Here is an 11,722-nt window from a genome sequence, read left to right as displayed (position 1 = left end):
CTTTTGCTCTCTCAAAAATAAACAACCATTGGGGTACCTGGGTGGCTCAGTCGGTTAAGTGTCTGACTTCGGCTCAGGTCATGATCTTACGGTCTGTGGGTTTGAGCCCTGCATCCGACTCTGCTGACAGCTCAGAGCCTGGAGCCTGTTTCAGATTCTGTGTCTCCCTCTCTCTCTGACCCTCCCCTGTTCATGCTCTCTCTCTGTCTCAAAAATAAATACACGTTAAAAAAAAAAAAAAAGTGACCCCTTTAGGCCTTTTTTTTTTTTTATTATTAATGTAAGCTCTATGCCCAACATGGGGCTTTAACTCACAATACTGAGATCAAGAATTGCACACTCTATGGGCTGAGCCAGCCAGGCACCCCTAGCTTTTCTTTTTAGGAAATGCATAATATACCTTTATATTAACCCTAAAGTATAAAGAATATAGCATATGGTTTGAAAAACCAATACACATATACACATCTTTGCATATGATCCACTTTCTGAATTAGTTATTATTTAACTTATAATTAGAAGCCACCTACTCATCCAGAGAACTTAAATTGCTTTTGTTCATTTTCCATACTACTCCCCATACTTCATCGCCAGGACTTTGAAAAATGGTGGCTATACCTCCATGCCAAGTTTCACTTGTTTTGCCTTGGGAATTGCCAAAGTCAAGCTTAAAATCCTACAAAGGAAACCAAAAAGACAGGATCAATATCCACTGGAACCAAAATTTCCCTCCTCAAAATAAAAAAAAAAATTTACCTTGAAATCCATGCAATTAAAACATAAACTTTGAGTTCCTTCTCTGCGTAAGAAACTGTAAAAAATACAAAGATAAACAAGGACCCAGATCTCGACTTTATTTTTTCATATTCTTCTTTAAAAATGAAACATACTCTAAATATATTAGATGTATACATATCTTATCATAAACAGGTTTGAAGGTTTAAAAAAAAAACATAATCCCAATGCCTTAACACAACTATTTTCATTTTTGAAAATTACTTCCCAGTCTACTTACATACTCATAGATTTTAATTTAGAGGCAACCATAGTACACATAATTGTTGAAGATGAGTAGCTGTGTAGGGGTTATAACCTTTTCTCTACTTTTATGTATGTAGAGAGTATCCTAACAGCATATATCACTACATCCTCAAGGAGCTGGCATTTTGAGGGTGATTTGGATACTTATTCATCTAACATTCATGAATTGTACTATTATAATAATCATAAGAGCAGCTAGCACTAGAACTTTACTAGGTTATATACACTGTGCTATGAGCTTTACATGGACTCTCATTTTTATCCTGCCAACAACTTTATTTTACTAATTCAACAGCAAAACAAAAAAAAAACAAAACAAAAAAAAAAAAAAACCCTGTAGTTTATAAAGATCCAGTAACTTGTCCAAGATCTCACAACTAATAAGTAATGGAGCCAGGTTGCTAGTTTTGCTTATTCCCTGTTAGGGATGGGTAATCAGAGGAGATAATCCTGAGGAAGATTAAAAACCCTTCCTTGGTTGTTTGGTGTAGGAAAATTTCTTTCCATCTTTCCAGAGCTTAGTTTCCTTAATAATAAAATTAAAAAGGTTGGACTCGATATTAAATCTAAGGTTAATAATTAATCTTTATCACCTTATTTTCTTAAAAATGTCAGACATTCAGGAAAAAGGCTGCTTTGAGTGACCAGTACCTTTAGTTGGTATACTGGATGTTCTAGAACCAAGTAGCCCTGGCAGGACATCAGGAGAGCTGTTAACAAGTTACAACCACACTAGGTACTGGCTGTCTATTACTAAATCCAAGTTCCACTTTCCTGCTGCTTTTGACATAGTTAACCACCCTGTCTTGATCAGCCTCTTCCTGACTTTCAAACTGTTTCCTGCTCTCAATTCCCTTTGCTAATTCCTCCTCCATACAAGGTCTTTAAATGTGAGAGTTTCTAGGGCTCAGTTTAGGCCCCTTTCTCTGTTCATCAGCAATTTGCTCAAGATGATCTATCCCCTCCAATGACTTCAAATACCATCCAGTATTCCAATTCGCTTTTATTTTTATTTTTTATTTTTTTTACGTTTATTTATTTTTGAGACAGAGAGAGACAGAGCATGAACAGGGGAGGGGCAGAGAGAGAAGGAGACACAGAATCTGAAACAGGCTCCAGGCTCCGAGCTGTCAGCACAGAGCCCGACATGGGGCTCGAACTCACGGACCGCGTGATCATGACCTGAGCCCAAGTCGGACGCTTAACCGACCAAGCCACCCAGGCGCCCCTCGCTTTCCAATTCTCTTTTAATCCAGCCCAGATCTCTCTTCTAAACTTTAAGAGTGCTTAGAACAGGGCCTCCCAGACAGTGAATACTTAATGATCACTAATATTTTTCTGCTCATTTGGATGTATAACCAGCATCTCAAACTCAGTATGTTCAAACTGAGCTTAACTTTCCCGCCAAAACTGATGCTCTTCTCTTTACAAGCATCACCATCATCCACGCTATTGCCGCAAAAACCTTAGTTGCCTCCTCCTTCCTTCACAATCAGTCACCAAGGCTTAACACTGTTATCTCCTAAATATCTCCCAAACCCATCTACCCTCGACTGCTACCACTCCAGTTCGAGGTGCCATGATCTTTTTTTTTTTTTTTTCAACGTTTATTTATTTTTGGGACAGAGAGAGACAGAGCATGAACGGGGGAGGGGCAGAGAGAGAGGGAGACACAGAATCTGAAACAGGCTCCAGGCTCTGAGCCATCAGCCCAGAGCCTGACGCGGGGCTCGAACTCACAGACCGCGAGATCGTGACCTGGCTGAAGTCGGACGTTTAACCGACTGCGCCACCCAGGCGCCCCTGGAGGTGCCATGATCTTTAGCATGAATTGCTTCAGAATCTTTCTAATTGGGCTTCCCACGTTCACTGTTGTCTCCCTCTTCCAATCCATTTCCCACTGCAACCAGAAGGGGCTTTCAAAGTTGTGAATCTGATCTCTCATTTGCTGAAATTCTGCAATAGGGCTTTTCATTGCTCTCAAGATAAAAACCAAAGTCTTCTGTGTCCTATAACATGCGGCCCTTTTCCTACCTCTCTAGTCATCATTCTTTATCCTCCTCAGACATTGAACTCCAGCCATAGTAGCTGGATGATCTAGCTTCTTCTTTCCTGAGGACATTTGTACATGCTGTCCCTTCTATTTTCTTTGCCTCCTCCTGCCCAATCATTCAGGTCTCAGCTTAAAAGTCGTATTTTCAGGAAGAGCTTTACTGAGCTCTTAGGTCGGGACTCAAAGTCATACATACACTTCCATAGCACCTAGTACATCCACCCTCCCCCACCCTTTTTTTAAAGCCTTCATTTTTTCTTTTTTTTTTAAAGATCGGTTTTAGGGGCGCCTGGGTGGCTCAGTGGGTTAAGCGTCTGACTTCGGCTCAGGTCATGATCTCGCGGTTCGTGAGTTCAAGCCCCGCGTCGGGCTCTGTGCTGACGGCTCAGAGCCTGGAGCCTGTTTCAGATTCTGTGTCTTCCTCTCTCTGACCCTCCCCTGTTCATGCTCTGTCTCTCTCTGTCTCAAAAATAAATAAGCGTTAAAAAAAAAAAAAAAAGATCGGTTTTAGGAAGGTAAAACTGAGAGGAAGGTACAACATGTCTCCTTTTTAAACTCACCATATCTGTAAATGAATAATCCTTTGCTTGATAGCTCTTCCATTGGTCCCAACTATAAGCATCTGAACTTCTTTTCCACATCTCGGCAATTCCCTACCTTCTGAGTCTGGGAGATGGGTAGAAAGTTCTATAGCCCACTTCCCATTTTTGAAGCTTCAGATGCCAACAGTTGGTTCTCCCAGTTTTGCTGGTAGTCAGGGCATGGGCACTAGCCAAGAGTTAGCCGGTCAGGACACCCATGTGGGGCTTTGAATCAGAAGCTGGTGCTAGTGCCCAAGGACGGCAGAAACTACACCCTGGCGGTGGTGGCCACATTTAGGTTTCAGGAACTGCAGGGGTGTAGTGGCGGCAGCCCAGGCAAGGTGCAGAGCAGGTGGTGTCAGTGATGCACATTGCAGCGTCCATGTTTACCAAGGTCAGCAGTGCTGCACCAGCGCCCTCCTGGGCTGGTACTGTCTGTGATACTGTGTTATGGTGGCTGTGGTTTCCTTTATGCCTGCCTCTGTGTGTGTGTGTGTGTGTGTGTGTGTGTGTGTGTGTGTGTGTGTGTTTCTAAGTAGGCTCCACAACCCAAAGTGGGGCTTGAACTCACCACCCTGGGATCAAGAGTTGCATGCTCCACCTACCAGCCAGGCACCCCTATGCCTGCTTGTTTTCTCAACTCTGTAGTTCCTACCTTCCTGGTCATTCATGAGCCCTCCAACAGCCTTTCAACACATTCTTTTTTCTGCTTAAATCAGCCACTTTCTGTTGTTTGCAAATAAGAACCCGACAACAACAGCAGAGACCATGCCTAATTCAACAATGTCAAAAGGTTTTGCACAATTTTCCTTCTTTCATTTCTTTTCTTTTCTTTCTTTTTTGCGTGTTACCTCCTATAGACCTAGAGGTCCTCGAAGTAGCCAACTTTACTCAATCACCTTTGTATCTGCAGGGAAGAACATCTACCAAATGAAGGAATGGACTGTAGTGAAGAGCAATGATTTTTACCAAGGTGGGTTACGGTTCATCCAGACACTGGACTTAGCTGAGCTCAGCCCTCACTACGGATGAGACTCCCTGCCAGCTTTCAGGACCTCTCCAATCAGGAGCAAAAGGCGGGTGAATGGAGTTTTACAACAACAGGTGACAAGTCCTGCAGCGAAGGTGTGGGAGGGAACAGAAAGGAACCGATTCTCTGCCCTGGGGTCGGAGAAGGCGTCTCAGGCACCAAAGCGAATGGATCCTGTGAGCGTGCCCATTCAGCGGGTGGGCACGAGAGGGGTGGCCGGACCTGGGCAGAACGAGCAGCCTAGGGAAAGTTAGGAGGGGACTCTAGGAGACCCAGACGGGCTTGCTCAGGAGGGCAGAACCCAGACGGCGAAGAGAGCCCCGACGTACTCTCATCAGCGAGAGGTGGATTCCCGGCCCTGAGGAAGCGACTTCTGGAAATCCTGCTCCCTCGTCCGAGGGGTGGGCACGACGCTGCAAGGGCCGCGGGCAGCACTGACCTGCAGGCGGGCCACGCAGCAGAACACGGCTGACGGGTTTCGGAGGTGGATCCGCTCCGTCAGCAGATTGCTACCGTAGGCGAAGTACAGAAAACTCTCCCCCTCCTGGCCCCGGAGGTCCTCACAGCCCGAATTCGCCATGCTCCACCCAGGCACCTGCACCGCAGCGGTGTCGGCGGCAAGACCGTGAGGAGAGGACTGCGAGCGTCCCAACTTCAGTGGCAAACCGGCCGGCGACTCTAGGGTTAGGGGAAACGCGGGAAGCGTGGGCGCGGCGAGTCGGATGCGACCGCCCTTGCGATTGGCTGCCGGTCACAAATGTTGAGTCACCCCATCTGATTGGCCAAGCCCATCACCTCTTCTCAATTCTCCAGTAAGGATTCTGAAACACTCAGACCTGAGGCGACCGGGAGCCGACTCCTCATTGGACATGATCCTCTTGTTGTCCCGCCCCGGTGTTCAAACCTCCCTCTGATTGGTGACTGGGCCGGCACTACGCGAAGGTGGGTCAGGTCTGGAGGGTTCGGTTTAGGGGGCCGCTCGGCGAGCGTCCCAGCCTTGTTTTTTCAACTTCAGGTGGCGCAAGCGTGCTTCCCTGGCTGTGGGTGCATTTTAGGTAGCTCTGGGCACCCCTGAAGCGAAACAGCTGCCCTGGCCGCGCCCCCGACGGTTCACTCACCTGGCAGCTCACTCCCGTACCGCCCTCCCGGTTTGGAGCAGTCGGTCACTACGGGTCTCTTTCCCCCCACAGGCTGGTTCCGGCTTCCCCAGCCCTGATCATCTGCGTGGAGAAGCCCCTCCGAATGTCTGGGATTCCCTTCCCCGACGGAAGCAGCGAGCCGGGTTCAAATCCCGATGATGCCATTTACTGGCCACGTACGCTTGGGCAGCTCTCATCTGTTTCCTCCTTTTAAAATAGAGATTTTAATATAAATTATGATCACAGTTACATAACTTATGATCCCTTATCTCACAGGGTTGGTTTAAGTACTTAAAGAATAGTTTTGTTAATGTGATTAGGAGCAAAAACTCCAGTGTAAAATAAGATATAAAAGCCTAAGAACAATGAAATAAAACCTTGTATCCTTAAACTTTGAAATGAAAGTATTAATTTAAACTCAGGGGAATGGCTGGCTATCCTTGGTACCCAGATTTTGATTTCTAAATACCACTCTCCACCAAAAGGTATGAGGGATCGTCGGAGAAATTGTTTATGCCAGGTCAAAAGCTAGGAATGAGTAGGAGCGGTTGGAACATCTTGTGACAGAAAGTCTGGAAGTATACAAGAAAAATGAGGTCCTTTCAGAAGGACATGGGAGCCAGCTTGAAGGAATGCCCACTGGCCAAAAGTAGAACAATTTGAGTACCAAAAATAATGACTGCAATTGATTGAAAATGTCAGACAGAAAAGTCCCACCAAAAGAGTAAACCAAATATAAAAAGCAATTTTTAAAAACCTAATTTGCCATGGTGACTATTACAGCAACTCTTTACTCTGAAAAGTGGTAATTTAAGAAAATTTAAACATTTATCCTGCCCTTCTACTTGCGGCTGTATTTCAGGGGTAACCAAATAGTCTCAGTTAATGAAGAAGCAGTTCTCTTTACAAAAGTGTGCCAGCTAAATAATGCAAAATGAATGATACAATGAGAAAATCACCATTTTGTAGCCCCTAATGAAATAATTGATTTATGCCAGGATCATCAATGAAACCATTTGGTGAAAGGGTGATGGGGAACAGAATACTCGCAAAGGGCCAAATTATCCCCCAAGGATTACTCGCTGTAGTCAGAAGGAAAACATAATGACAATGAAGAAATCTGTTCCCTCCCACCATAACCTAGATCAAACTTACAATCACGAAAAATGTACCAACCTGACATTACGTCTCTCCTGATGTGATACAATGGGAGGCTCCAGTATGGTCTATGAAGTATTGTTTCCCAAACTCTTTCACTTCTATACAATCAAGCATAAGCAGGAACTACAAGGATAGAAGAATAGAAATGACACCAAGAGGAAACAATCAGAAAAATCATGAACAAATGGTGGGGCATCCTGCAGAATAAATGAACAAATGGCTGTCTCTTAAATTAAGTCAGTGTAATTAAAAAAAAAAAAAAAAAGGCAGGACTGAGCACAGGCTGTTCTAGGTTAAAAGAAACTAAGAGACATGATAACTGCATGCAATGGCTTGTCCTTGGTTGTAGTTCAATAAACCAGATATAAAAGATATTTTGGAGACAATTAAATCTGAATACAAAGTAGGGGATGAGATGATATTAAAAACTGCTTTCTTTATTAGGTATGATAATAGCATTGTGTTATGTGGAAAGATATCTCTATTTTTATTTTATTTTATTTTTTTTTAATTTTATTTTTCAACGTTTATTTATTCTTGGGACAGAGAGAGACAGAGCATGAACGGGGGAGGGCCAGAGAGAGGGAGACACAGAATCGGAAACAGGCTCCAGGCTCTGAGCCATCAGCCCAGAGCCCGACGCGGGGCTCGAACTCACGGACCGCGAGATCGTGACCTGGCTGAAGTTGGTCGCTCAACCGACTGCGCCACCCAGGCGCCCCAATTTTTAGATATACATATTCATGTATTTAGCGGCAAAATGTTTGCTATCTATATTTATTTGAAAATAATTCAGAAAAATTGAAATGTGGAAAGCGTTAAATGTTCAATCAACTGATGTGGATATGGATGTTCATTTTATTATTCTAGCTATTCTTTTCTATATAGTTGAACATTTTCATGTTAAAAAGTCAAAAAGGGAAAATGGTGATATTTGTAAAGCACTGGGCAGACAGCACTCAGTAAGCAGTAACACTGTTGTTAGATAATCGGAAAATAGGAAGGTCGGTCCCCTCCCCCTCTCCCAAACATCAAGGTGGAACTTGAAATGCAGACTTGGGAACTTGCTGGCAAGATAGTGCTCTATTGCATCAGAATTCTCAAGGCCTCTGCTTCGGAGCATCCCCACTTAAAATGTCCTTCTGCATTTTAAATTGCTTTTAGACATTCTAAATGTATTTATTATTTAATGATTTTCTAAGTCTTTGACTTTTTTTCTCACCCTACATTTCTCACTAATTGCTTAATTTTATGGTTATTGATTTTTCTTAATACCCTTTTACAAAAATTTTCTGAAGCACCGCTGTTTCCTCAAACACTGAAAAATCTTTTCTTAAGCCCATGAAGCATTTTATTTAGCTTCCCCATGTAGATTGCTGTGTGCTGACCCCTGTTGGCCAAGGCAGTAGATAGCAAGCTTTTTTTGTTTTTCCAAATTTAACCAAAGCTTGGTTAATACTCATTAACATTCATTGAACACTTATCAAATGCCAGGCACCAACCTAAATTCACATATATTAGCTGATTTAATCCTGAAAATAGCCCTATGCAGGAAGTGCTAATACTATTCTCATGTTACAGTGGAGGAAGCTGAGGTAAGTTAACTAATTTGCCCCAGGCTGTAGCTAGCAATGACTGGCCAAGCACTCTGATTCTAGAGGCATTACGGGGTACTGCTTCCCAAATTTCTCAAGCTGAAAAGCCCTGGTGGTCTAGAAAAAACTGGTTATTAATAACCCTCTTTCAAGTACAATCTCTACCTTACCCATAAGGATATTATAAAATAATAATTCGAGCTTTCACTCACTTGATAATGGGTTAATGAGGTCAAATTTCTTTCAAGGGCCATTATTCAGTCTAGTGGTGTTTAAAGTTTTTTTATTGTATTATTAAAGTTTTTTTATTGTATTATTAAGATTTTTGAACACACACACACAATGTATATGGTATACTACTTACAAAATGACAATTTAAAAATAACTATTTAATTGTCATGTTAATGCAAAACATACATTTAGGGTCAAGTTAATTACAAATAATAGTGGATAGAAATCCATATTTCAAATAGTCCTCTTGCAAAATTTTTTGGCTGACCGTGTCAGATCTTATCAGATCATCATTGTTTTTATACCATAATGTAGGTGATAAAGAGCTTGTACCAGAAGTCAAGAACGTGAGCTTGGTACCTTTCTTTTTTTACTTGTGCTTGCAATTTCAGTAAGAGCTTTAGTCCAGTTTTTTACAGAAATTGTTTTTTTGTGTGAGAATTAGTTAGTTCTCTGTGAGTCCACTTAAGCAAACACCAGTGAGTTGCAGCAGGTCACAAGACACAGCAAGTGAATGAATGAGGGCCATGCCACCATTACCCCTCCTCGGGAAGACATTCCCACCTGTCCTCTAGGATACCGCACCTCTTATTAGATATAATAACTATCTGACTGACTCTGGGGTCTAGTGTCAGAGTAAAGCTAAATTCTTATATTAGGATATAAGCATATATACTACATATAGTAAAATACAGTAAATCGAAATTATACTATTTTAGCTCACAAAATAGAATTTTGTTTTCACACCCAGTAGATCAACTTGCTCACCCACTTTGAATAATTGTTATCTTATTTATTTATTTTTGAGACAGAAAATGTGAGTGTGAGCAGGGGAGGGGCAGAGAGAGAGGGGGAGAGAGAGAATCTCAAACAGGCTCCACAAGATGTGGGGCTCGATCTCATGACCCAAGCCAAAATTAAGAGCTGGATGCTCAACTGACTGAGCCACCCAGGTGTCCCTAACATTTTATATATTTATTTACTTATTTATTTTAGAGAGAGAGCGTGAGCGGGGGAGAGGGGCAGAGGGAGAAAGAAAGAGAATCTTAAAGCAGGCTCCACTCTCTGTGTGGAGTCTGACCCAGAGCTAATCCCTTGATCCTGGGATCATGACAGACACTCAACCGACTGAGCCACCCAGGCGCCCTTAGCATTATCATTTTAAAAAGAACACTTCAATGTCAAATATTTGCACATTATGGCAAGTTTGAAGAGTTGTATAGTAAGAAGACTATGTGTCTCCTGAGTAAGGCCAACCTGGCTGCTTAGGCAAGGTCATTCAGGGCAGTAGTACTATAGTGGGACAGATAGGACTGGTTCTCATGAATCTGTTTCTTAGCTCTGTGGATTGGAAAATTCAGTCTTGGCTCTGGGAGCAGATGCACACTAACTAGACTTATAAGAGATAGATGTACACATCAGAATGCCAATTAGTTGATATGTGATGAGAGCTGTAACAAATAAACCAGATTCGTGTGTTCACTGATCAATGCATTTTCTTCCATTAGGAAAATAAATAACACGAGAAGTCTCCAGACATGAGTTTAGCATGTTTTAGGAACTACAGGTCAGGTGGTTAAAGAGGAAGGAATACGAGGAGTGACAGGAGATGAGGCTGAGAGACAGGCAAGGGCAAGCTCACGTAACGCCTCGAAGGCCATGTTAAGGAATCTGGATTTTATTCTAAGAAATGAAAAGCTGTTTGGGCAGAGATACGATCTGACTTACTTTCCAATAGGATAATTCTAGATGCTGAGTGGAGAATCAATTCCAAGGGGATAAAGAGGATATTTAAGAGACACATAAAGAAGCTGTTGCAGAAGTTTTGACAAGAGTGGATGGTGGCCTTGGACTCCCTAGGGTAGTGGGAGGGAAGCGAGAGAGAAGAGGACTGATCTGGGGTGCCATTTATGGCAGAGAAGATTGGACTTGCTGAAGACTGGAGGGGTGATTCCATGCCTACCAAACAACTTTCCAGTTCTAGTCTGTGTCCTTAGTAGATTCTCCTTCTAGAAGGAAGCCTTGGTCAGAGATCACAGGGACGTGATTTTCCTGCTAATTCCAATTTTCTTTCCTGAGAATTTGAACTTGAGTCTGGGAAGGGTTAGGTTACTTTCTGGGCACTGAGACTATAGCTTGTGATGCTCTGAGCTGGTGTCAGCCACGTTTGCACAGATGGAATGGGAAGAGGAAGAAGGTGACCTGAGTGACAGAAAAGAAAGCAGACCGCACCTAAGGAGAGAATGGTGCTAGAGAAATCCAAGTCCTGAGCTTACTGAAGTGTCTGGATCCTGGTGTTACCAGACCCAGCTGAGTTTCTCACTTTGTTTTTCCCAAGATAGTCTCATAAACCTTATTCTCCACACTGGTAATTAAATGATTCTATTAAATGCACATAGGTTATGAGGAATACAGCATATTTAATCCTGCCACAATTTTATTTTATTTTATTCTATTTTATTTTGAGAGAGAGAGAGAGAGTGAGAGCAGGAGAGAGGGGCAGAGGGAAAGACAGAATCCCAAGCAGGCTTCATGCTTAGCATAGAGCCTGACATGGGGCTCGATCCCATGACTCCAGAATCATGACCTGAGCTGAAATCAAGAGTGGGATGCTTAATCAACTGAGCCACCCAGGCGTGCCCCCCCACAACAATTTTTTAGAGTGCGTTTTGACGATTTCTAGCTCCCAAAGTAAAGTATTTTGCTATGCCTGTATTATTTTAAATATATATTAGTGATCTAAAGTATAGAGAAATCATTAATCATATGTGGTCCCAGGCTACACAGGCAGTATGAAATAAACATGAACCTCCAAAACTGCAAGGATGTGGAATAAGCAGGTATGGAGAGAGAATTGCATTTGCTGCCTAAAACCTAAAATGAGTTACCTT

At 42.7% G+C, this 11,722-nt stretch overlaps 1 protein-coding gene across 1 annotated transcript in view; it reads right to left on the bottom strand.

Annotated features, from left to right (window-relative positions):
• Positions 1-5,408, bottom strand: part of GGCT (gamma-glutamylcyclotransferase) — a 10,122-nt gene extending 4,714 nt beyond the window's left edge. Inside the window, exons 1-2 of the mRNA XM_040472347.1 lie at positions 5,145-5,408; positions 531-676 (exon numbers count right to left, since the gene is read on the bottom strand). Coding sequence (XP_040328281.1) covers positions 531-676; positions 5,145-5,285 — 287 coding nt within the window. The 5' untranslated portion in view covers positions 5,286-5,408. The remainder of the gene's footprint in view (positions 1-530; positions 677-5,144) is intronic.
• Positions 5,409-11,722: the final 6,314 nt, after the last annotated feature.

The sequence above is a fragment of the Herpailurus yagouaroundi genome, unplaced genomic scaffold (assembly GCF_014898765.1).
Source record: "Herpailurus yagouaroundi ecotype Mexico unplaced genomic scaffold, PumYag 100, whole genome shotgun sequence".
Lineage (NCBI taxonomy): Eukaryota > Metazoa > Chordata > Mammalia > Carnivora > Felidae > Herpailurus > Herpailurus yagouaroundi.
Note: the sequence above shows the minus strand (reverse complement) of the source record. Positions and strands in the feature narration are given on the sequence as shown.